Here is a 27,454-nt window from a genome sequence, read left to right as displayed (position 1 = left end):
TATAGGCGCACGCTACCACGCCTGGCTAATTTTTGCATTTTTAATAGAGACGGGGGTTTCACATGTTAGTCAGGCTGGTCTTGAACTCCTGACCTTGTGATCCACCCTCCTTGGCCTCCCAAAGTGGGATTACAGGTGTGAGCCACTGCACCTGGCCTATTCTAACTTTTATTGTCATATAAATACTGCTGTTACAAAGTCTGTTCTTTTATAGTCTCTGGTGCTGTTAGGACAACTCTTATCACTGTCACCTCCACATTTTCCAAAGAACAGTTACAGGGAACCTAAAACAAAAAACTCCTTTCCTCCATTCCCTACCCCACACCAGGAGGCCCCTTTGTTTAACACTCCAGATCTCGGAAATGAGGACCAGAGAGACTTCCTGCAAGCATTTCAACACGAGTGCCTTGTTTTCCAGCTTCTGCACTTGGCCCCTCAAGACAACTAAAATGCAATAGTAAAACAATTTAACAAAAAGAAAATCAGCCAGGCATGGTGGCTCATGCCTGTAATCCCAGCACTTTGGGAGACCAAGGCGGGCAGATCACCTGAAATCAGGAGTTCGAGACCAGCCTGGCCAACATGGTGAAACCCCATCTCTACTAAAAATACAAAAATTAGCCAGGCGTGGTGCTGGGCGCCTGTAATCCCAGCTACTCGGGAGGCTGAGACAGGAGAATCGCTTGAACCCGGGAGGCAGAGGCTGCAGTGAGCCAAGATTGCACCACTGCACTCCAGCCTGGGCAACAGAGGGAGACTCCATCTCAGGAAAAAAAAAAAAGAGAGAGAAAAGAAAAGAAAAAGAAAATCCTTTGAATTATCTAAGAATCTTGTAAGAATAGATTCTTCTAAATGCTTTTGGGGAAAAATTGGTTTCCTCTTCATGATTAACTCTCTAGTAATAAGTGTATCCATCAACACCTATCAGTGGTGTTTAATTATCCAGAGTCTGTGCATCCTCTTGCCCAGTACTGAATTGGGAGCTGACTGTAATCCCAAAATATCTAATAAGTCATTTTAATGATGTGTTTTGGAGAATCTTGTAATGACTTTCAGCATTCGTCAAACAAAAGTTCCTTCTTGGGCATAAAAGTTAAATTCACAAAGTCCTATTGATCCTTCTCTTTTCCCCTCATATAAAGTCTTTTCAAGCCATTGAGGTAAAAGAAATTACTTACATTTGAGGTGGGAGAAAAAAGAAAAGAGAGGAATAAAAGATGGTGCCATCTAATATCTGGATATAAAACTGATGCCCTGAATTCTGCCCAGAGCGACCACAGAGGGAGAAAATAACAACAACAGAACCACCTGAATTCGTCTAGAAAACGAGTTGTGCAGTGAATTTGCTATGGACCGTGAATTATGAACCAATTATGATGCCCCATCTTGTAGCTTCCTTCTGATTGGTTCATACTTCTAATTATCTCTTTGTGGGGACTTCTCTGCACAGCTCCCATTGTACCAACAAGCCTGAATAAAGATTGTATGAAAAAGAGAAGGTCAATTGCATTCTCCCTTACTTTAGGCATCCCTGCATTCACCAAGAAGTGGAATGAGATATGGCGAAGCTATGGGAAGCATTTCTAAGCCAAACTATCTTTCACTATTTTAAAGGAGTTTTCCAGTTAATCCAAATAAAAATAAATTCTACAAAAGATCAGCTCCATCTGAATTTATGGAGAAGCTATAGTTTGAATAAGACAAGGAAACACATGACCCATTTTCAAAACCATTATTAAATATTGGAGGTAAAAGAAGATAATCTAGAATATTGTCTGGGTATTAGAGATAGACCATGGATAATTTTCAAAGTTGAGAACTGACAACACAACACTTAAAAGATACTTTAGCTTAAAAAAAAAAAAGTCATACCAATCAGCTTGATATTATTGTCTTCATCTAGTAGCAAATTCTCTATCTTCAAGTCTCTGAAATAAACAAAACCACACAACATTTCAGATAAGCATTCGAAATAATGGAATTACATTTTGCTTCTGAAGGGAAATGAACTGTTTTTAGAGCCACTTCTAACCAACCCATAAAGCTTTCTGCCAAAACTCAATCAACAAGTAAATATTTAAAAGACATGATATATTAATAATTAATTGCTGTAGACTATAAAAGCTGAAGAATTTCAGACATGACAGACAGCAAAGAGGACAGAAGGGATCATGAAAAGTTTCTGGAAAAAGCAAGACCTAAACTGGAACCTGGAAGTTAAGCAGAACCAGGGTGTGGGGAGAGAGGAACACATCACTCAAGATGGCACAGCCTGAGCAGCCAGGCAAATATTTCATATGAATGTGGCCCTGGGTTGGTGACACTATGAGCAACATCAGATTTGGGGAAGCAATTTAAAAAAAAAACACACATGAGGCCGGGCACGGTGGCTCACGCCTATAATCCCAGCACTCTGGGAGGCCAAGGTGGGCAGATCACCTGAGGTCGCGAGTTCGAGACCAGCCTGACTAACATGGAGAAACCCCGTGTCTACTAAAAATACAAAATTAGCTGGGCATGGTGGCGCATGCCTGTAATTCCAGCAACTCAGGAGACTGAGGCAGGAGAATCGCTTGTACCCGGGAGGCAGAGGTTGCGGTGAGCCAAGATTGCACCATTGCATTCCAGCCTGGGCAATAAGATTGAAACTCCATCTCAAAAAAAAAAAAAAAAAAAAAAAAACACATGAAAGCCAACTTAATTGATGAGTCCAGTGACCTCCATGTTTGGAGCCCAAGGGTCATAACAAACTGGCAGGTGATGATAAGTTAATCTATTTAGCAGGCAGATATTATCATGGGCAAAATAATGGACTCCAAAGATGTTGGTGTCCTAATTCCTGCTGTCACGCCCGAGAATATGTTAACTTTACAGAGCTAAAGGGAATTAAGTTCCAGATGGAATGACGATTGCTAATCAGATAATGGGTGATGCCATGCATTGACACTGAGGTGATGGGAGGAGGTGGAAGGGAGAAATGAGCCCAGGGTCATGTTGAGTGTGAGGTGTCTCTGGTGTCTGCACCTGCGACTGTAAGCTCCTAGAAGGCAGGAAACATGTCTACCCTGCTTCCCATTACACCCCAGTACTTTTGCACATTCCAGGTACTCAGTAAATACCAATGAACCCAGATTACCAATGAGATCATTTGAGATTTCAGAAGCAGAAGTATTTATGTGGGCAAAAGGATGTACTTGGACATCAAAACCATCTAGGTCAATTATTATCAGCTCTGGCATCTTAAATTGTAGCCTGCCAATGCAGGCATACCTTGAATGTTAACTATGTAAAAACACTCTTACACACACGCACACACACAGACACACACAAACACACACACACAAACACACGTTCTCTTCCACCGTTTTTAAACATACCATTCTTGGTCCAGCTTTTATTTTCTCACTTTTGAATAGAGAGATAGGCAAGAGAAATGTTTCTTTTTCCTCTTATCTCTATTGTAGGGAATTGAATGGCATAATCACGTTAAAACAAAAACGGCAACTGATACACTACGTCAACATCTGAAACAAAAAGGAGCGATAGCTAGGACTGGCTGTGGCAAACAGGACAGCAGTGCCCCACTTAACGGGGACAGCTACTCACGGCTCGGTCCCAACACTGCCAGCTCACCTCATTCTACAGAAGAAGCCAGAGGTCTGGATTTGATCTCAATTTTTAAATGTTGGCAACAAACTCATATTTAAAACAACCATAACCCCAACCTTGCAGGCTACCAGTTTTCAACCTCAATATGGGCAGATGCTGAAGCCTTGAAAGGACGTGAGATTGTGAAGGTGAGGGCAGAGAACTGGTGGGGGGGAAAGACCCAACAGGCTGGTGGGGAACACTGGCATTCACAGCAAACTGGGAAAGAACAGTTGCGGGGGTGGGCAGGGGTTATGTCAGCCAGGCTGTTGTCACAGGAAGGGCAGGACTACAAGATGGTAAGAATTAAGGAGTCAAATGCAGAAAAAAAGGTGAACTCTAAAAAGTGTCCAACAGATTCAAAGTTGCCAATAGCCTTAAGGCTGGGCACTGGCTGAGAAGGAAGATCCATGTTCAAACTGGGGATATAAACAGACATTCCCCAATCCAGTGCGCCCACCAATGGGAAGAAGAATTACATACTTTCCCTTCACTCCAAATAAAACAATACACAGAATACTTCAAAACTGTGTCTGCCTTTTAAAGATATCATGTGTCCAAATATAGGGTGACTCCAAATATACAGTGATATCCTCGCTTTTCCAACAGGAAGACTTTGTCCCTCAGTAAAAGGTTTTTGGAAAACACAAATGTATAATTTTTAGGAATGCAATAGAATTATTAAATGACTGTTGATACTACTTATCTTTGAAGCTGCATCCTCCTATTTAAGACCATACATTAAAAGGTTAACATAGTTAATTTAAGAAATACTGTTTCCACGCTGTCACATTTCATGAAACAATTTTATTCAAACTAGTCACAGGCAGAACCAGGATGACTTTTTGAGTCCTTGTGCAGTGGTTCAATGTAACATGATCTTTCAGGTGACTGGATATTTGAGATAAAGTATTTTTAAAATTTGCATATGAGGCACTTGCTGGAAATCTTATCCCAAATCATACACACCCATTTAAAATCTCCATAAATTAACCACTCAGTGAACTGTTTTGAGACTGGTCTCAAACTCTCACAATCAAGAGGCCGTATCTCTAGAAGTTATTATTAAAGCCCCATAAATGCTTTTACCTTCCTTCCTACTGGGTTCCTCGAGTGATTTCTAGAGCACCCACAGTCATCAGTGAGCCAAATAAAGGTTTATGTGTCTTCTCTAACTAGTACTTTGTTATTGAAAATAAAATACTATGATTGAAATTGTGTCCTTATCATATGAGAGACTTGCAAGGACTCTGTAAGGCACTTCTTCTTTTCTGAAGATACTGAAGATGTAATATCAGCCTGACTTCTATTCAAGCATAAACAGTAATTCCAAAACACACACATGCATACACAAAATAGTATGCCAGCAATATCCCAAACTGTGATTCCGTGAACCATGATTATAAACAGCAGTACTCTCTAAATCTAAAGGAAGGCCACAGTTTGTTTCAAACGAAATTAAGCCCTCTTTGCCTGGGAAGAATGGAAGCCCCTCTAAGGCATTAAAGGAGAAATTTGGTTCAGAACAAATACTGTGGGGGAAAACATCCTAAAGAGGCAAGGTAAAAAATAGCAACTGCCAAGAACAATAAAACTAAGTTGGGTAATTCTGGGGCCACAAAAGCCTAGAGAACAACCACAATGATTAGAAGAATGATATAAACGAAAGACCAAAAATAAGAGAAAATGCAAAAGAAAAAAAAATATCCGCTTTTAAAATCTAGGAAATGTCCTAAAACTAGGGCAGGACATATTAAAAATAATTATTAGGCAAACTGAGAAAAAAATAAAATCAGTTCAAAGTCACTATCTTCCCACCCATAGCATCCCATTATAACCAACTCCCATCCCCTAAGAAAAATGCACAGAATAAACCTGGTTAACCTGTGTTATTTGTCCAGATTTCTAAAAGGTTTCAGTGACAACCAATCCAACTGCTTAAAGGTTCCATGGCTAGTTAATGGGAGGGTGAGCTACTTCTGTCTCTGTCCAAAAGATCAGTGTACTTACCCAAGCAAAAGAAAAGAACATTCAATAGCCTTTGGCTTTATTTACTTCCACTTTCTGCTCTGTCCTTTGTAACTTATCCAATAGGAAGAGAGAGAACACTTTCTTCCAGACTTTAGGACAAAAGGCACTAAAATCTCATTTTTTAAAATAGCCTTTACCTAGGTATTTACCCAAATGAGTGGAAAACTTATGGACATAAATGTTTATAGCAGTTTCAATCATTCTTTCCCCAAACTGGAAGCACCCAAGATGTCCTTCAGCAGCAGAATGGATAAACAAACTTTGGCACACCCAAACAATGGCATATTCAGTGATAAAAAGAAATAAGGTTGGGCGCGGTGGCTCACACCCATAATCCCAGCACTTTGAGAAGCTGAGGCGGGTTGATCACCTGAAGTCAGGAGTTCAAGACCAGCCAGGCCAAAATGGTGAAACCCCGTCTCTACTAAAAATACAAAAATTAGCCAGGCGTGGTGGCACACACCTGTAATCCCAGCTACTCGCCTGAACCCGGGAGGCGGAGGTTGCAGTGAGCCAAGATTGTGCCACTGCACTCCAGCCTAGGGTGACAGAGTGAGACTCCATCTCAAAAAATAAAAAAGAAAAAGAAAAAGAAATAAGATATTACAGAATATCTTTTTATCTTCAGTGATAAAAACAAATAAGATGAGCCAAAAATGGTGTGATTCACTTGGAAAGACATGTAGGAACGTCAAATGCATGCTTTTAATTGAAAGAAGCTAGTCAGAAATGGCTACATACTGTTTGACTCCAACTGTATGACACTCTGGGAATCTATAGCGATGGTAAAAAGAGTAGTGGCTGCCAGGGGTTGGGGTGTGAGAGGGAAGAAAGGAGAGATGAATAGGTGGAGTATAGAGGGGTTTTAGGGTGTTAAAATTATTCTTTATGGTACTGTAGTGGTGTTACATGATACTGTGCATTTATCAAAATCCACAGAACTGGACATCACAGAGTGAACCCTAAGGTAAACTCAGACCTTAGTTAATACGACTGTATCCATGCTGGTTCATCCATTGTAACAAATGTGCCAGGGGAACACAAGATATTTGTAACAGGGAAAATGTGAGTAGGGGGAAGGTATGCGGGAACTCTCATAGTTTCTATGCAAGTCTTCTGTAAATCTGAAACTGCTCTAAAAAACATTGTCTATAAATTTTTGTAAAAGCAGCTTTTGGATACATTTCCCTTTCCTAAGCAATCCATACTAAGAATGGTACAACTACAACCAAGTGCCTCACTCAGACAGTTCACTGTGGGACATCCTTAGCCCCCTGAAGTTATGTCCCTGAGTCCATTCAGAACAGTGAGCAACCCAGACCCTCTGCTCAGCTACTCAACAGTGATCAAAGAGGACACAAATGATCCAAAGAGGCAGAAAAATTGAGAGACACCTGGAATAAAAAAGGGTGAAAATAAATCATTCTACCCAAAAGACACTACAGCGCTATTCACAACAGCAAAGACACGTAATCAACCTAGGTGCCTATCAAAGGTGGACTGGGTAAAGAAAACGGGGTACATATGTACCATGGAATACCATGCAGCCATAAAAAAGAATGAAATCATGCCCTCTGCAGCAACATGGATGCCGCTCGAAGTCATTATCCTGAGCAAATTAACAAAGAAAAAAAAAATCAAATATTGCATGTTCTTCCTTGTAAGTGGGAGCTGAACATTGGGTACATATGGACACAAAGACAGGAACAACGGATACTGAGAACTACCAGAGAAGGGTGGGAAAGAGGAGGACGAGGGTTGAAAAACTACCCGTTGGGTACTATGCACAGTACCTGGGTGATGGAATCTGTACCCCAAACCTCAGCATCATGCAATATACCCATGTAACAAACCTGCACAGGTACACCCTGAAGCAAAAATAAAAGTTGAAAGTTTTAAAAGGGGTGAATTTCTTCATAAGGTTTCAGTGTTCGTGTATTTTTTTTTTTTTTTGAGACAGAGTCTCACTCTGTTGCCCAGGCTGGAGTGCAGTGGCGTGATCTCAGCTCACTGCAAGCTCCGCTTCCCGGGTTCATGCCATTCTCCTGCCTCAGCCTCTTGAGTAGCTGGGACTACAGGCGCCCGCCACCGCGCCCGGCTAATTTTTTGTATTTTTAGTAGAGACAGGGTTTCACCGTGGTCTCGATCTCCTGACCTCGTGATCCGCCCGCCTCAGCCTCCCAAAGTGCTGGGATTACAGGAGTGAGCCACCGCGCCCAGCCTCAGTATTCGTGTATTATAATGGACCTTTAAAAAAAATATGAGCAAGCCTCTATTATCCAGAATACTGGCTCTATCAGAAAACCTCCTTGTGGTCCATGTGAAAAGCCTGATGTTTACTCTAGCTCCATCCCAAGAGCAAAACATTTGGCTCTGCTAAGTGTGAGACGTGCTTTAAGGGAAGGAAGGTGAAGGGCAGGCTGGTCGGCACATGACGATGCGGTGAGGGAAGTAGAATGCCCACTTCATGTGAACGGTCCTTGATCTGATTAACTTCTTTCATGGAGGGGAGAGGGAAGCGGGAGGATCTTCCTTCAGTCCTGCCGTCTGAAGAGTTCCCCCTGTGGCATATAAACTGGAAATTCAGTGTTAACTTTTTTTTTTTTTTAGACAGAGTCTTGCTCTGTTCCCCAGGCTGGAGTACAGTGGCACAATCTCAGCTCACTGCAGCCTCTGCCTCCTGGGTTCAAGCGATTCTCCTGCCTCAGCCTCCCGAGTAGCTGGGATTACAGGCATGCACCATCACACCCAGCTAATTTTTGTGTTTTTAGTAGAGACGGGGTTTCTCCATGTTGGTCAGGCTGGTGTCGAACTCCCAACCTCAGGTGATCCACCTGCCTCGGCCTCCCAAAGTGCTAGGATTACAGGCGCGAGCCACTGCGCCTGGCCAATTTGTGTATTTTTAGTAAAGATGGGGTTTCACCATGTTGGCCAGGCTGGTCTTGAACTCCTGACCTCAGGTGATCCTCCCACCTTGGTTTCCCAAAGTGCTGGGATTACAAGCGTGAACCACTGTACCTGGCCCAGTGTTAACTTTTAACTGAGAACAAATGTGAAGGAGAAGAGAATGGCCCTGGGATAGATGGGAAGTTGCTTTTTCTTGGCCAATGGGCCTTCAAAGAGGAGCTAGGAGAAGCAACAAAGGGGTGTGGCTCAAGGCACAGAAGGTAGTGCAGGGCCAGGCATGGTGGCCCACACCTGTAATCCCACCACTTTGGGAAGCTGAGGCAGGTGGATCACCTGAGGTCAGGAGTTCAAGGCCAGCCTGGTCAACATGGTGAAACCCTGTCTCTACTAAAAATAAAAAAATTAGCCAGGTGTGGTGATGGGCGCCTGTAGTCTCAGCTACAGGCTGGAGAGGCTGAGGCATGAGCATTGCTTGAACCTGGCAGGTGGAGGTGCAGAGAGCCGAGATTGCACCACTGCACTCCAGCCTGGGGGACTGAGCAAGACTCTGTATCAAAAAAAAAAAAAAAAAAAAGAAAAGAAGAAGGCAGCGCAGGAGGATGGGTTGGTGAGGACAGTGCTGGGGGTGAGGACGCAGGTGTGCAGGGGATGTCTTAGGAACAGCAGGCAGCACCGATATACCAACCAGAAGCCACGGTGAAGCAGGAGCAGGGAGCTCAGCAGAGAAGAGGCCACTAGAGAGACAGTGGTGTGGGTTCAGAAGGCTTCAGGACCCTTCTCTGCTCATTAGGCAGTTCCAGGAAGAAATGCTCAAAGGGGACCCATCACAGCAGACAGACCAGATGTTGAGATAAGTGCAGGGTGTTTTTACAGAGATCCGGAAAGGACCTAAGGGGAGAAGACTCCTTCACACCGTCTAGGTATCACCTAATCACAGCCCTTTGTTTGAAGTTCTTTCAAAAGCACAAGCATGCAAACAGGCCATGACTAACCATTCAAGGTTCCCCCACAGCCTACCAAGCAACCCCTTCCCCTCCCCTCCAGCCACCCACCCAGACTCTCCTTGCATCTCTTTCAAGATGGTCAGTTGGAAGGTTCTGAGACTGGCCGCCATAAACTGAGTCACTGCCCTTCAGGACAGAGGGTGCGAGGGAGGAGAGTCAGGGAGGGTCCTGTTGCCATGGCAAACATACAGGTGATCCCCCACCCCTGGGGGCAGAAAGGCAGCTGCTCCAACCTTGTGGAGCAAAGAAGCAGACAGGAGCAGTGCTGGGGAAGTGGAAATCAGGAGTGTGTGTGTGTGTTTACACCTGAGTGTGTAAGTACACATGAGTTTGTGTGGGCACATTGCAAGTGTGAGCACATGTTCATATGACTATGTGCATGTATGTGCATGCACGTGGGGGAGAGCATGAGTGTGCGTGTGTGGGTGTGTGCATGCATGTGCACACATCCGTGGGTGTATGAATGTACACATGTGTTTGCACATACGTGTTGCATACACACGTGTGTGAGCTCTGTGTCAGCGTGCACCCTGTGTATATGGCGGTGGGCGCGCGTGTGTGTGTGTGCGCGCGTGCATGCATCACATGCATCCAGGGTTGTGGGATGGGAGAAGGCAGATGGGAGAAGGCAATCTCTCCCTTGGGCCTCCACAGACCATGCCCAGCCCAGGAGGTCTAGGCTGAGGGGCAGGAACTCAGGAAAGAGCCTGGGGGAGCCGCTCAGGGTTGAGTCCAAAGAACTGAATGGTGTAACACTGAGGCATCAGGAGAGGAGGGAAGGGGAGGAGAGCGTGAGACGTGGCAGAACCAGTGAACACCCCGAGTGGGGAGGCTGAGCAAAGACAGGCAGCCAAGCAAGGGGGCCTGGGGAAGGGAGTAAGGACAGGTGCTGGGGTCTGGCTCTCTCTAACGGACCCGCCAACCCGGCGCGGGCAAGTCATTTAAACTCTCAGAGCTTCTGATTCTCCCCTGGAACCCGACCATCATGAGAAGGGTTACCCAGCAGGGCCACTGGCAGAGGGAAATGCCACAGTGGATTCCTGAGGGCTTTGCGGGCCACTCCATTTATGAGGTGAGAGGCTGGAGGTGAGGATAATAAAGTGAAAGATTCTAAGACAAGGTGAAGAGGAAGGACTCCAGAAAATACTTAAAAGAGGTGATTAATTTGGCCATAAGCAAAGAGTATTGGGGGGCATGCCCCCCAGCCCAATGAAAGGTAAGAGAGAAGGGGCCCAGGGAAGGATAGACCCAACTCAGACAGGATTAAGTTGGATGGAAAAAGTTTTGCCTACAGGGATGGTCACAAGATGGATTTTAATAATAAACTAAGAATAAAGCATCCCAAACTCCCCAAGCACATAACTCCCCAAGGCAACAGGCATTTTGCAGGGAACATAATTTCTTTTTTTTTCGGTTAGGTCTTATCTTCAAAAGCACTGTATTAAAAGCAAATGATGTGCAAATTCTTGATTTATTTACAATATGGGTATTTTGGTAAAATACAAGAATAATGTGTTATCCGTGAACCTGATTTATTTATTCAAAATGAAACCTTTATTGAGTTCCCGTAATGTTCCAGAAACAAATTCTGTTTATAAAACTGAAAGACCCATTCACTAGAAAGATGCCACTCTACAAATTGTGACCTAAAAAATAAACACATTGACACTAAGTCAATGAAGAAACTCCTCTGAAATTCCAGGGAGAATATGGACTATTCCAGAACATAGGACTGGCTACCAGAAAGCTTCCATCCCAGTGCAAACTCTGACACTAGCTGTATTCATTCAATTTTCCTTCCTTCATTCAACAAAGTCTTACTGTGTGCCCACTGGGCTGAGCACTGGGCTAAGCTATGGCCTGTGCAGAAGGCAGATAGAGAAAAGTAACCATGGGATACGTGCTCAGAAAGAAAAGTAGAGGGTGCTGAGAGTCTATGGCCTGGAGGCCAAGCCTGGAGGGCTTCCCAGAGAAGGTGAGCCTGGAGCTGGGACCTGAAGGATGAGTAGAATTCAGCCAAAGCCAACAAGGGCAGTGCAAGCAGAGAACAGCTGTGGGACCCTCAGCACGGAGAACTGTGGGTCTCAGCTTCCCGTGGATAAAGTGAATGGGCTGGACTGAGTAGTAATTACAGAGAACATGGACTCAGTCCTTACACAGAGTCTCAGTTTTTAGTACTTTATGCAGATTGACTTACTTAATCCTCACAACAGCCATATGAAGTGGATAATCCGCTTTCCCTGTTGTGTAGCTGTGGAAAGAGAGGCACAAAAGCCTGAGCGATTTGCCCAGCGCCACTTTCGAGTGGTCAAACCAGCATATGGACAAGGGGGTCAGGCTTTCGCATCAGCACTGCGGACCACTGTACATCCCAATCCATGAAGCTGTTGGTCTGGTGCTTTGCAAGAGCTCACATTTCCAACGCTATTTTTTTAAACCCAATTAAACACAAAACTTTTGCTGTAACTGATGCCTCCAGATATGTGCTTGCTCTCAGCAGAAGACCCTGGGATTCCACCCAGCTCCTGGATGTGAGCAGAAATCCAAGAAAACCTGAAAGTTAACAGAACTTCTTAACCCCCCAACCAGCACAGGTTGTGCCTGCTTCTTGTCAGGCCCAAAAGAACAAAGAAGGGCCTCCTCTCTTCCACTGCCTTCCTCTTAAGCGCAGAGAGCCCTTTTCTCCATATTGATGAATGGATAAGGTCATGGCCCTGGGAGCCACGGTGTTGACACACATCCGAGCCCAGGCTTGGGCTCCCTTTGATCATGTGTCTCTTTCTCCTGGTCCTGCAGCCCCGTGGCTTTTCTCTTCCTGCTTAGGGATGGTGGTATTGTATTACCCAGTTGTGTTTTATCTGTATAGTTTGATTGGACTTTGTTATTTTGAATGAACACATGAATCTCAAATTAGCCTCTCAGCAGAATCGGCGTTCTTGGTGATTCACGTTAAGAGTTGATGCTCTATATACAATAGGCAAATCATCAGATTTTGGCATCCTGCTCGGTAAGCACGTTTAGGGGAAGGAAAAACAACTCGTTATATTTTAGAGAAGCTTAGACAACTCTAAAATAGAATAATAAGTTAGAACACACTCTACCTTTGTAAAAATGAACAACAGCCCTAGACACAGAGGCTGTGGCAAGTCCAATCTAATAGGAAGCTCTCTGCCAGCAAAGTGAATCTGCTTTATACATGCTTAGTTTCCTTTGTATTAAAAAAAAAAAAAACCTACTTGTCATATTTATTGTGTCTTTTAAATGATGTTTAAATAGTTCTGGAAAGATAAATAAATATTTCGATTTAATGCCACAGGAAATGAGGGCTCTGCTAGCATTAAGTTGATTATGACATAACAACATAATATCAGCCTAATCAGGAACTACATTTTTAAAGCATCCCCTAACACACACACACAAACACACACACACACACACACACACACAACCAAAAGCCCCTTAAATCACTGTACACATATAGCCACAAAAAATCATCCTGCATCCTTTTGCATCATCCAATGTATTTACTCAGAAATCTTCCCACCAGGGACTCCAGGGCCTCTCTGAAATGCAATACTCTCTTATTCATTTGAAAAATCTAACCTCACAATAATTTACGAAATTCATTCCACCTTTGCAGCATAAAGGAGAAAATTCTTTATGAGAAAGCGCTCCGGCGAAGAACATACCAGTGGTCAGCTGAAATACGAACACCCAAAATTAGTGGTATAGAGTCTTTGAAAGTCAAGACATTCCATTAAAGCCACTATGAACATATTCTAAACAAGCATTTTAATGTGAGGTCTCAACCACCTAATCACCTATGTCCGTGTGCGGTGACACACATTAACATGATTTTTAGAGGGAAAAGTGAAAAAAATCTTCCTAAATCGTCCCTGTATCTCCAATCTTCTCTAACTTTAAAAGATCTGAGCCCTTGCCATTATTGGATTATAAATATATTCCTGAGGAGAGAGAGGCAAAAGTAGAAAAAGCTGGAGATCAGAGAAAGAAAAAGTATGCCGTCTTTGCTATCAAAACATTATTAAATTCATTGCTTTGACATTCTGACAGTAATTGCGCTGAGAGGGATTGGATTTTGTTAAAATTACTTTAAAAGGGCTGTTGAGAATTTCCTGCAGGAGAGGCCAGTGCACAAGGCACAGCTTCCACTTGGTTTTCTTTGTTGTTCTCGCGATCCTGAGAAGCTCGGTGCTCATCCTCTTTTTGACAGCACAAAACCCTTGGAAAAAACACCCTGAGTACTACAGAAAGATCTGCCGCTCGCAGTCCCTGGTTCTATTTTCCACTGTGACCTGCGGAGTCGGTAATCCAAGCTGATTCACTTGTGAGGTTTCTGCCTTTGTCATCTTAATAAACAAAGACAGAGCCAGGCACACTTACGACTATCATTTTCCTAATAACGGCAGCGCTATGACACCTCAGGCTACCCAAGAGTATTGTTGGGAAGAGCCAAAAATAGCGTGATTCACTTACCATTTCTGAATGTTCTCTTCCTTGCTAATCTAAGCCCAAAGAGTTCTAATGAAGGGTGATCTCATGACAACATGCATGACTAAGAATACGTATGTGAAGAGGTGCTCTCACCTTGGTGAGGCAGAAATGATTGGCCTGAATGGTGCCTACCAAGGCTGGCTCTAGGAAAGGCCTGGACAATGGTCCTCCCCTGGGTTTAGACATGAGAGGGCAGAGCATCCCATGGCACCAATCCCGTTAGTAAGGAGGCAGCTCTCTCCACCTTGGAAGTCTAAGTTCTATTAAGTAAAGGCCTGGAGCTGCTTTCATCACTGATCAGAAAATAAATGGCTTTTTTTTTTTCCAGACAAGTCTCGCTCTGTTGTCCAGGCTGGAGTGCAGTGGCGCGATCTCGGCTCACTGCAAGCTCTGCCTTCCGGGTTCATGCCATTCTCCTGCCTCAGCCTCCGGAGTAGCTGGGACTACAGGCACCTGCCACCATGCCCAGCTAATTTTTTTGTATTTTTAGTAGAGATGGGGTTTCACTGTGTTAGCCAGGATGGTCTCGATCTCCTGACCTCATGATCCGCCTGCCTCAGCCTCCCAAAGTGCTGGGATTGCAGGCGTGAGCCACCGCGCCCGGCCTGAAAATAAATGGCTTTCATGGCTGGGCACGGCGGCTCACACCTGTAATCCCAGCACTTTGGGTGTGGCTGAGGAGGGTGGATCATTTGAGGTCAGGAGTTTGAGACCAGCCTGGGCAACATGGTGAAACCCCATCTCTACTAAAAATACAAAAAATAGTTAGGCATGATGGCACATGCCTGTAATCCCAGCTACTTGGGAAGCTGAGGCAGGAGAATCTCTTGAACCCGGGAGGCGGAAGTTGCAGTGAGCCGAGATTGTGCCACTGCACTCCAGTCTGGGTGACAGAGTGAGACTCCATCTCAAAAAAACAAAAAACAAAAAAGAAATAAAGAAATAAGAAAGAAAAAAGAAAGAAAGAAAGAAAGAAAGAGAGAAAGAGAGAAAGAAAGAAAGAAAGAAAGAAAGAAAGAAAGAAAGAAAGAAAGAAAGAAAGAAAAGGAAAGAAAGAATAATGGCCTTCAAATAGAGCTAGATTATCATTATTAAAATTAAAATTAGATTTACCATTAGATGTTGAATTTTTTTTAAATATATGTTTCCTCAAAAGGATAAAGAAAGCTGACATATGACCCAGCAATTCCACTCCTAAGAGTGGAGTTTTCTGAGAAGTGAAAACAGCGCTCATAGCAGTATTACTAACCAAAGTGTGGGAACAACTCAAATGGATCAGTCAATTGTGGTATATCCATACATGGAGTATTATGCAGTCATAAAAAGGAAGGAGACACTGACACATGCTATAACTTAGACAAACCTGAAAAACATAATGCTACATGAAAGAAAGCAATCACAAAAGACTGGGTATTATATAATTCCATTTATATGAAATGGCCAGAATAGGCAAATCCATAGACACGGAAAGTAAATTAGTAGTTGCCAGGGCTGGGGGAAGAGGGAAATGGGGAGTGACTGCTAATGGGTACAGGGTTTCTTTTGTGGGGGGTAATAAAAATATTCTAAAATTAGAAGGTGGTGATGGTTGCACAACTCTGTGAATACACTAAAAAACACTAGATTATACACTTTTAAATGGTGCCTTTTATAGTATATAAATTTATTAATTTAAAAATATTTTAACATACATGTGCACACGTGTGTGCATGTTTATATATATACACACACATAAATATGTCATGCCTCAATCTTGCTTTTTAAAATAAGCACCAATTAAAAATTATTTCTAGGCCAGGCGTGGTGGCTCACGCCTGTAATCCCAGCACTTCGGGAGGCCGAGGAGGGCAGATCACCTGAGGTCAGGAGTTCAAGACCAGCCTGACCAACATGGAGAAAGCCCATCTCTACTAAAAATAAAAAATCAGCCGGGCATTGTGGCACATGCCTGTAATCCCAGCTACTAGGGAGGGTGACACAGGAGAATCGCTTGAACTTGGGAAGTGGTTGCAGTGAGCCAAGATTGCGCCATTGCACTCCAGCCTGGGTGACAAAGCGAGATTCAGTCTCAAAAAAAAAAAAAAAAAAAAAAAAAAAGATTTCTGGTTGTTCTCAATAACCCAGAGTAATTATTGATCATAATTCCACAAACGAAGAACCATGCATTTATTGGTGAAGCCAACACTTCCTTGGAGGAAAAGAGGGAGCTTTTATTTCTTTAAATCCGTTTGATTTTATTTTCATACAGTACTAAAAGCAGGCACCCACCACCAGTAGCAACATTGCTAAGAACGCTGTTTCCATTCACTTTCTTTGTAGAGCCCCTTCCTAGGAAACAACAGGATATTAAAAACAAGCTTGATTTTCCTAACTATTTGCAAGACTGGTTTGGTTTGTGGAAAACACTCCTTGATTTCAAGGGCAAGTTCAAAACTCGAATGGTGATTCAATTTCATTGAATAAAACTGCTATTGAGTGGCTACTATGTGTAAAGCAAAGACAATGAAAGCACCATCATCCCTAGCACTAATCTCATGCCATTTTAACACTGGCTCTTTCAGGCACCTAAACAACTGGTCTCATGACTATGCAAACAAGAAGAAAAGCAGCTAACACTTACCTGATGCCTACTAGGTACCAAACACTGTCCCAAGCTCTTCCCATATATTAACTCATTGATCTTTACTCCAACTGAGAGAGAAGTGTTATTATTATTCCCATTTTACAGATTAAGAGACCGAGGCTCAGAGAGGTTAAGTAACTTGCCCAGGGTCACATAACTGTTACAGGGCAGAGCCAGGTTGCAAGCCCAGTCACTCTGGCTTCAGATTCTACTCTTTTAACCCTCACACTGGCATTAACCCAATTCACAAAACAATTCCATAGAATAAAAATACAGAAAAATTCCCAGCCTGGCCAACATGGTGAAACCCCGTCTCTACTAAAAATACAAAAAAGTTAGCCAGGCGTTGTGGCAGCTGCCTGTAATCCCAGCTACTTGGGTGGCTGAGGCAGGAGAATCGCTTGAACCCACAAGGCGGAGGTTGCAGTGAGCCATGACTGCGCCATTGCACTCCAGCCTGGGCAACAAGAACAAAACTCCGTCTCAAAAAAATAAACAAATAAATAAAATAAAAATATAGACAAATTGTAAAACAGGCTGCAATTGCTCAGCCTTTCTCAGAGGCTCAGAGGGTGCCATAGCCCAGTGCCACCCACGGAGCACACAGTCAGCGATCACCAGCGTGGCCTGGCCCTTACCTGTGGACCACCCCGGCCCGGTGCAAGTGCTCTACGGCGGAGATGAGCTGTCGGATGTATCTGCGGGCTTCGGACTCCTCTAGCCGCTTCTTCTCGTAGATCTTGTGCATCAGGTTGCCCCCAGGGCACAGCTCCATGACCAGGTAGTAGCTGTTTTCCGTTTCTAAAATATCAAGGAGCTGAGTGATATTGGGGTGGCGGATCATCTGCTGGATCTGACCCTCTCGCCGCAGGTTTTTGGTGACATAGGTGTCCTTTTTGGCTCTCTTCTTATCGATGACTTTTATGGCCACCTAAGGAGAAAACAAGAACATGCCTGTTATCAGACATTACAGACAATAGAGATGCCTTGGCTACTCACAGGAACCCAAGAAAAATGCTAGCTATGTCTCTGCAGAGGAGAAACACCTTAACTAAAACAGCATCAACAGAAAATATATATATACACATTTCTATTTATGCATATACCATACACACACACACACACACACACACACACACACACACATATAGGTATAACATTAGGAAAAATCAAAAGGTCCAATTATTAAGGAAGACAATGGAAGTTACCTAAGAAAACCTAAATGGCTGTCTGGAAGGCACAGTGCAGGATTAATGTCAAATTTATTTTTCTACAGGATGGGAAGATGAAATAACAATTTCTCTTCCAGCAAAGGGCTTGTCCCAGTCCCCCTCAGGACTCACCATCATCTCCCTCCAGGTCTGAGGACCCCCAGACACTTCAGAAACAGCTAAATCTGCCCCCAATCTTAGTTCCAAGGCATGGTTGGGGGACACGGCCCAACGATGCAGCATCCCTAGACTTGCCCGCCCCCCCTCCACCCTGCCCTGCACACACCCTCAAGCCTCAGGGTCTACCTCCTTCCCTTGATGAATTGCCTCCTAGGGAAACTTGGCCCCCACTGTCAGGACCCAACCTTTGTTGTTACTCAGGATCACATTTCTACTACCCCCAGGAAGCTCCTCCTGGGCCATTGCCCCTACAATCAACTTGTCATAAGACGTAGGGTGGGAGGGAGGGAAGAACAGAAGGAAGGATGGAGGAACAGAGGGAAGGGAAGATTGTCTATTCCACCCAAATCCACATCTGTCCCCAGTCCTCTTTCCTTTAGGGGAAGTCACCTCTCCATTGTATTCACCCTTTTCCTTCCCTTCCCTCCCTCCCTCCCTCCCTCGCTTCCTTCCTTCCTTCCTTCCTCCCTCCCTCCCTTCCTCCCTCCTTCCCTCTCTCCCTCCCCTTCCTCTTTCCTTCCTTCCTTTCTTTCTTCTTCTCTCTCTCTCTTTTTCTCTGTCTTTCTTTCTTGACAGAGTCTCTCTGTTGCCCAGGCCAGAGTACATGGTGCAATCATGGCTCACTGAAGCCTCAAACTCCTGGGCTTAAGTGATCCTCCCACCTCAGCCTCCCAGGAGCTGGGACTATAAGCACACACTACCACGGCTGGCTAATTTTTTTCTTTTTGTAGAGACGGATCTCCCCATGTGGCCCAGGCTGGTCTTGAACTCCTGGCTTCCAGTGATTCTCCCCGTCAGCCTCCCAAAGCACTGGTGTCAAAGGCGTGAGTCACCACGCCTGGCTGCCCTGTTCCTTCTTTTGTCTTCACTCTCCTCTCTAATGTGATCAGCCACTGACGTCAACACATGATGTCAATGTCTTCTTCCAGCTGTCTCGCCACCTGTCCTTCCTCTCTGTTCCCCTACACCACCCGTCTGGTTCATTCCAACCACTGCCCCAGTGCCCAGACACCCTGTCATGAACTGAGACATGAGCACCCCAGGAACACCTTCATACACAGCTATGGAGCCTCCGGGTGCAGGACGAAGTCAGTGGACCTTCCATTGCTTGTTATTTCTCTTTTTTGTAATTACATTTTGTACCTGTTTCACAACGCACTCAATATGCATTATATGCAATATGCCATACACAGAGGTACAAGTACAGAAATAAATAATAAGTAAATAAATACAGATGAATACATGTTTTCAGTGAGGGGCTCAAATATTATTTTGTGGACATAGTTCATGATAAGGAAAAAAACAGAAGTCTGAGATCTAATGTACAGCATGGTGACCAGGGTTAACAATAATGTATTGCACACTTGAAAACTGCTAAGAGGCCGGGCGTGGTGGCTCGTGCCTGTAATCCCAACACTTTGGGAGGCCAAGGCGGGTGAATTACTTGAGGTCAGGAGTTCAAGACCAGCCCGGCCAACATGGTGAAACCCTGTCTCTACTAAAAACACAAAAATTAGATGGGCATGGTGGTGGATGCCTGGAATCCCAGCTACTCGGGAGGCTTAGGCAGGAGAATCGCTTGAACCCAGGAGGTAGAAGTTGCAGTGAGCCAAGATTGTGCCATTGCACTCCAGACTGGGCAACAAGAACAAAACTCTGTCTCAAAAAAAAAGAAAGAAAACTGCTAAGAGGCTGGGCACGGTGGCTCGTGCCTGTAATCCCAGCACTTTGGGAGGCCAAGGCAGGTGGATCACTTGAGGTCAGGGGTTCGAGACCAGTCTGGCCAACATGGGAAAACCCTGTCTCTACTAAAAATAAAAAAATTAGCTGGGCGTGGTGGTGGACGCCTGGAATCCCAGCTACTCAGGAGGCTGAGGCAGGAGAATCGCTTGAACCTGGGAGGTAGAGGTTGCAGTGAGCAGAGATTGTGCCATTGCACTCCAGCCTGGGCGACAAGAACAAAAACTCCATCTCAAAAAAAAAAAAAAAGAAAGAAAGAAAGGAAACTGCTAAGAGAGATATTTTTAATGTTCTCAAGACACACACAAAACTGATAACCCTGTCAGGTAATGGACATGTCCATGAGCTTAACCATGGTAACCATTTCCCAACGTGCTCACTCATCAAAGCCCCACCCTGCATACTATAAGCACACGCGGTTATCTGTCAGTTAAACCTCAATAAAGCTGAAGAAAACCTTAAAAAACAAAAAGAAAACAAAAAAGGGAAAAAGTCCAAACTAAAGGCAAACTTTAAATTAAACAAAATAGTGAATGAATCAATAAAAGTCTGGCCACCCCCAGCGTGGACTAAGGCATGGATGTCACCTCTTCTTGAGTCTCCTCCTGGCCTCTTGAATTCATTCTACACTCTGCCTCCAAATCAGCGGGTCTGGAACTCTGATTTCTTGCAGAAGCTTTTGAGGTCTCACTGCTGCCTATGGGAGCACCCAAGCATCTTCTCCATCAGCCCCACCACCACCCGGTCCCAACTCCTCCCAGCTCTCCCTCCTGGCATGTCTTGTCACTCCCTGGGACATGCATTCTATCACTCTCCAGGTACTCCAGCCACCCCCTTCCCCCACTCAAGCCCCCAACCCCAGGTCCTTCAGAGGCTAACCTCCCTACCAGAGAGACTCCCCTGCACCTTCCTTCCCTACGTCCCTATACAACAGCATCTGCAGTAAGATGTAAGTCATGGCTTAATGCAGGGACCACTCCCCCTTCACGACACACAGCACTTCATAAACAGCAAGTGACTAATAGTGACTAACCAATGGAATCACCAAAGCAAAGATGGCTATAAACAGCATAATGTATTATCTCCTCTATAGAGCAGTGTCTCCTTCTTTTTTTTTTTTTTTTTTTGAGATGGAGTCTCGCTCTGTGGCCCAGGCTGGAATGCAGTGGCACAATCTTGGCGGCTCCCTGCAACCTCTGCCTCCCGGGTTCAAGCAATTCTCCTGCCTCAGCCTCCTGAGTAGCTGGGATTACAGGCACCCGCCACCACATCCAGCTAATTTTTGTATTTTTAGTAGAGACAGGATTTGGCCATGTTGGCCAGGCTAGTCTCAAACTCCTGGCCTCAAGTGATCCGCCCACCTTGGCCTCCCAAAGTGCGGGCATTATAGGAATGAGCCACCGTGCCCAGCCCAGAGTCTCATTTTAATAGGGAGGTTCGGGCCCTTAATCCAAAGATGGGAATAACAAAGAGTCAATCAGCCCCCAAGGGGACCAGACAGGCTAGAAGAGCCCCTGCCATCCACACCTCACAGCATGGGGCCTGCACTACCTCAAGTCAGCTTGGGCTGATGCTCTCAGCCCCCAGGAGGTAAAGTTACACTCCGGCTGTGTCTGGCCCCAAGTAGTTCAAGGGATGCTAAACTAACAGCTTTGTTAACTGTTACCCTCCAAAAACACATAGACACACACATATTTCATATCCATCCTCTTGGGGAGGTGAAGAAAAAAGAATGCTGAAAAGTACAATGAGGCATTGTCTTTGCTCCACTCCGTGTTGCAGTATTTAAAAAATTACACCCTCTGGCAATGAAATTCTTACAAGTACGGTAAACAAACAAGTCTAAAGGCCCAGCAGTAATACAATCTGCCTTTTTAACAGAGTATACAATTATAGTTAAGATACCTTATTGAGCTCTTCAATTGCCTGTACCAGGTTGAATAATGGCCTAATCTCTGGATCATGTGACTTTATTTGGAAAAAGGGTCTTTGCAGAAGTTATTAAGTGAAGAATTCTGAGATGAGATTAGCCTAGATTACCTGGATAGGCCCTAAATGTCCTCATAAGTGTCCTTATAAAATAGAGAAAGAAGGAGTTTTCACACAAATAAGCAGAGGGGGCAGCCACAGGAGGAAGGAGGAAGACATTGGGGTGAGGGGCCACAAGCCAAGGAATGTTGGCTGCCACTGGAAGCCAGAAGTGGCAGGGAAGGATCCTCCCCTAGAGTCTCTGGAGGGAGCGTGGCCCTGCCAATACTTTTTAAGACTTCTGGCCTCCAGAACTGTGAGGGAATCAATTTGTTACTTTAAGCCACCAGAGTGGTAATTTGTTATAGCAGCCACAAGGAACAAATAGCTTCCCTGAAAAAATAAGAAAGGAATCTATCTGATGCCCTTTGGGACGCATTTCCAGGCATGGAGAGACCCTCCTTGGCAGTGGGGAATGATGCCACCTTTCACCGGCAGCCTCTCTCTCCTCCTCACTCTAGCCCTTCAGTGTAGTCTCAGGAGCCTCTGACAATTCCTCGTTGACTCCACCGTCCCCTCTGCTCCCCCACATCCATGAGACCCACAGAGAGCAGAGTCTTCACGAACTCCCTCTCAGGCTCCACTCCCAGGGCTGAACCAGCCCATATCAGGGTTTTGCACCTCCATGAGCTATGTCAAAATAGGACCCTATGAAGCTCCATAATTGGTTAGCAAGTGTCTACACTGCAGACCACTCTGAACAGAAAGGACAGCCCAGGTGGCTCTTTCCATGAATCTAGATCTCATTATCACAGCCGTACGATTACAGTCATCCTAACAATTAGTGTTGGTTCCCACATGCCAGGCTTAGGGGTGCATGCTAGGCTTTTCTTTGGGCAGTTCTTCCTGTACCTTCCAACTTCTGGGCAAATGCAGTATTTCCAAGCACTTCTCCCCACTCTCTCACTTCTTGCTCTTTCTCTAGCCCATCCTCCTCCCTTTCCTGAAGGTGAAAGGACAAGGCAATGAGGTGATCTATGGTGCTGGGGAAATACTCCCTGGAAACCCCATCCAGCCCCTCATCCTCATACCACTCAGTCCAGCCCCTCCTCCTCATACCACTCAGTGCAGCCCCTCATCCTCATACCACTCAGTCCAGCCGCTCCTCTTCATATCACTCAGTCCAGCCCCTCATCCTCATACCGCTCAGTCCAGCCCCTCATCCTCATACCGCTCAGTCCAGCCCCTCCTCCTCATACCGCTCAGTCCAGCCCCTCGTCCTCATACCGCTCAGTCCAGCCCCTCGTCCTCATACCGCTCAGTCCAGCCCCTCGTCCTCATACCGCTCAGTCCAGCCCCTCCTCCTCATACCGCTCAGTCCAGCCCCTCAACCTCATACCACTCAGTCCAGCCCCTCATCCTCATACCACTCAGTCCAGCCCAGGCCTTGGGCTGTCGTACCAAGGCCTTCCGTGAAGCGGGCCCAGTGTGGTAAGTCGAAAAATGGCCTCCCAAAGATAGGCCCACATCCTAATCCCTGGAACCTGAAAATGTCATCTTTAGGGGGACGGGACTCTGCAGACATGATGAAGTTAATGGTCTTCAGATGGGGAGGCTGTCCTGGATTAACTGGGTGAGTCCTAAATGCCATCAAAAGTGTCTTTAAAAGATGGAGGGGATCAGATGGACAAGCAGAAAAGAAAGGAAAGTGAAGACGGAGACAAGAGAATAACGTGGCCACAAGCCCAGGAGTTGCCGGCAGCCACCAGGGGCTGGGAGAAGCAAAGTCCAAGTCTCCCCTTGGGTCTCTGGAGGAAGCGTGGCCCTACTGACACCTTGATCTCCAATGAGACTGATTTTGGACTTCCAGCCTCCAGACTGTGAGGGAATCACTTTCTGTTGCTTTAAGCCACCAAGTTTGTGGTCATTTGTTACAGCAGCTGCAGGAAACTAACACTCCTGGCGTGTGCCCTACCATCATCTGACACCTTGATTCTCAAGTTCTGCCATCAAGGTTCCCTCCATGAAAACCCTGAGCCCTTAAGCTACCTCACCTTGGAGGTTTCCTATTAAGCTCCCTCTCAATATTCAAATACCAGCTCATTACCAGCTTGTTTTCATCCACCCCCTGACTTACAAGCTCCATGTTGATAATACTGAAATGGAATGCCGTTCTTGATTACACAAAACCATTTAATCGACTTCATCTATAACAACTGAAATGGGGAAAAAAATGAATGGGAAATTAAGGAAAAGTCAATCAGTGATCAGCAAAGGGAGACATATAATTCAATTTGACAGTAATCAGAGGTTTGCAGGCAAAACAAAGCTAACACTGACTCTAACTGGGTAAAGCCTAATGCAATAATGGATCTCTAGCTGCAAAATAAACTACTTGAGTCGGGAGAGTTTTACAGAGTGAAATTAAATCTCTGCTATCAAATGGCAGTAAAATAAGCAAGTTTAGCATGTTCCAGGCAACAGGAGTGATAGCACCACACCAATCAATGGCTCTTACCAACGCTGCAGGTTCCCCGATTCACTTAAGGATGAGGCCCCCAGCCAATGCCGCCAGGGAACACCCAATTCAGTCTGGGGGTGGGTGTGTGTGTGTGTGTGTGTGTGTGTGTGTGTGTGAGTTTCAGGTGGGTATCTAAGCCTGGATGTCATCATGAACACAAGAAAAACAACTTTCTGTCAAAGATCAGTAAAACCGAGGCTCATCAACAGATCCAAGTTGCAAGCCTTTTCAAAATACAAAGGAATCAGTTTTCCAAAGATTTCCCCCATATTTCCAAGAAGATTAGTAGCAAAGTCCTGCAGTGGTGGAAAATTAGTAGAAAGAGAAGAGCACAGTTCCAATATATGACAGTTGAAGAGATTATTCATCAACTTCTTTTATTAATTAAGAAATAGCAGCTTGTGCAACATGGCGAAACCTCATCTCACAAAAATTAACCAGGTGTGGTGGCTCGTGCCGGTAGTCCCAGCTGCTCGGGAGGCTGAGGTGAGAGGATCGCTTGAGTCCAGGAGTTCCAGGCTGTAGTGACCTATGATCTCACCACTGCACTCAAGCCTAGGCGACAGAGTGAGACCCTGTCTCAGAAAAAGGAAAAACAGAAAGCATTTCTCACAACACGGTAACTCCACCCTCCTCCTTCCCTGCCAAACAAACACCACCAATCAATGATGATGAATAAAATCAGCAAACCACTTTTAAATAAATAGCTAAGCTCATAAGAAAGCAATGGAAATCCCCCAAGGCCAAAAAATCACTAGCAGCAGCTACAGAGATAACGAAATACAAGATGCAGGAGAGACAGAAAGAGAGGAAACCCGGCCGGGTGTGGTGGCTCACACCTGTCACCCCAGCACTTTGGGAGGCTGAGGCTGGTGATAACTTGAGGTCAGGAGTTCGAGACCAGCCTGGGCAACATGGTGAAACCCCATCTCTACTAAAAATACACAAATTATCTGGGCATGGTGGTGCACGCCTGTAGTCCCAGCTACTTGGGAGGCTGAGGCAGGAGAATCACTTGAACCCGAGAGGCAGAGCCTGCAGTGAGCCAAGAAAGCTCCATTGCACCCCAGCCTGGGTGACAGAGCGAGACTCCATCTCAAAAAAAAAAAAAAGAAAGAAAAGAAAAGAAAGAGAGAGGAAACCTTAAGGAAGGAGAGGAAGAGGAGGAAGAGTTTGCCCTGCACGAAAGGGAAGCACTGCTCTCCCCAACACAGGACAGGAGGAAGAGGCCATGAGTGTGGATCCCAACCCATCAGGAGAGAGGTCACTTGCTAACTGCCAAGGAATTCATGCCTGACGGCCTTTGTTAGGTATTAGGAGAAAAAATCCGATGTAGAATTTTACTTAGAATAAGCCATGCTCAAAATCACCCAGGCCCAGTAATGCACCCGGTAATGACACACACTTCCATCTACCAATAGTTCCTAAGATAATGTACATAAAGAAAGCACTTAGGGCCGGGCGCAATGGCTCACACCTGTAATCCCAGCACTCTGGGAGGCGGAGGCGGGCGGATCACGAGGCCAGCAGATCAAGACCATCCTGGCTAAAACGGTAAAACCCCGTCTCTACTAAAAATACAAAAAATTAGCCGGGCGTGGTGGTGGGCATCTGTAGTCCCAGCTACTCGGGAGGCTGAGGCAGGAGAATGGCGTGAACCCGGGAGGTGGAGCTTGCAGTGAGCCGAGATCGCGCCACTGCACTCCAGCCTGGGCGACAGAGCAAGACTCCGTCTCAAAAAAAAAAAAAAAAAAAGAAAGAAAGCACTTAGTACAATGTCTGGCACATAAGAAGTGCTCCTTAAATTGATGCTGTTATTATCATTACCAATTTACTTTCAATGAATCAACCCGTAGAGAGGGTGAATAAGCATTCAAGCGCAGTTCAGCTACGGAAAACAATATGCATTTCCTTGACCGGTGGCTTCAGCATATTAAAAAAGAAGGCTGAACTCTATCTCAGGGTTTTCAACTCTCTGGAATAGAGTAGCTTTTAAATCCCAAGGCAGTGACTTCCTATCAGGCGAGTCTCTCATCTTCTTTAAATATTGACTTAGCTGAGACTGTCTACATAGTATCAGAGTTAACAGGATTTTAAATTCATCCCTTCCTCCTGTATCACCCTTCACTGCCTTTAAAATTCATTACTCTGAAACACATCAAGTATTGATGTATCCAATCTCCAAAATGAGAAGTCAGATGTAAAATGGATCTTCTGTACGACTGAGAGGAAGAAAAATAAAAATACTGATCAAAGAGACTCCTCTTTAATATCGCAGAAATATACATATGTGTTTTACACATTATACAACGTGCTGTATTTTAGAAAGTTCATAGCCTTTCCTTAATCAAAGCACTTTTACACCATGTTTTAAATAATCAAAACGCACAGGGAATGGGAAGCCCTGATCAACTGAGTTTTCTTTTCACATGGAAATTATCCCCAAAAAAGCTTTCTTCCCAGAACACTTTGGTTTCTTAATGAATACTGTATACTAAACTCAAATGAATCTTTCCTTCTTCAACAAACATTTATTAAACACCTAAAATATACCTGCCAGGGTTCTAGGTATAAGTGTATGCAGGCTGAACATCTCTAATCTCTAACCTGAAAACCCAAAATCCAACATGTTCCAAAATCTGAAACTTGTTAAGCATCAACACGACACCTACAGAAAATGCTCACTGGAGTATTTGGAATGAAGGGTGCTCCACTGGGTACAAAGCAAATATTTAAAAAAAAAAAAAAATCCCAAATCTAAAACACTTCTGGTCCCAAGCAGATAAGGGATAATTAACTTGTACTATAAAAGAGTCCTGGATCTTTAGGTCCATTTGTCGGGGAGGGGAGGATAATTCAGATTCTTTGTCACGGTTCAAGATTGCCATCTGCAATAGACTGAATTGCGTATGTTGAAGCCCTAACCCCCAACGCGACTGTATTTAAAGAGAGAGACTTTAAAGAGGTTATTAACGTTAAATGAGGTCCTTAGAGTGGGGCTGTAATCCAGTAGGGCCGATGTCCTTATAAGAAGGAGAAGAGACGCCAGAACTCTCTCCGTCTCTGAGCCTGCACAGAAAGGTCACGTGAGGACACAGAGAGAAGG

At 44.8% G+C, this 27,454-nt stretch overlaps 1 protein-coding gene across 2 annotated transcripts in view; it reads right to left on the bottom strand.

Annotated features, from left to right (window-relative positions):
- HUNK (hormonally up-regulated Neu-associated kinase) overlaps nt 1-27,454 on the bottom strand; it is a 134,940-nt gene that overhangs the window by 60,131 nt on the left and 47,355 nt on the right. For both annotated transcript variants that reach the window (XM_055373983.2, XM_031005280.3), the window contains exons 2-3: nt 17,367-17,659; nt 1,873-1,928 (exon numbers count right to left, since the gene is read on the bottom strand). In XM_055373983.2, coding sequence (XP_055229958.1) covers nt 1,873-1,928; nt 17,367-17,572 — 262 coding nt within the window. In that variant the 5' untranslated portion in view covers nt 17,573-17,659. The remainder of the gene's footprint in view (nt 1-1,872; nt 1,929-17,366; nt 17,660-27,454) is intronic.

This window comes from Gorilla gorilla, chromosome 22, assembly GCF_029281585.2.
Source record: "Gorilla gorilla gorilla isolate KB3781 chromosome 22, NHGRI_mGorGor1-v2.1_pri, whole genome shotgun sequence".
Classification (NCBI taxonomy): Eukaryota; Metazoa; Chordata; class Mammalia; order Primates; family Hominidae; genus Gorilla; species Gorilla gorilla.
This window is presented reverse-complemented; position numbering and strand designations above follow the sequence as displayed.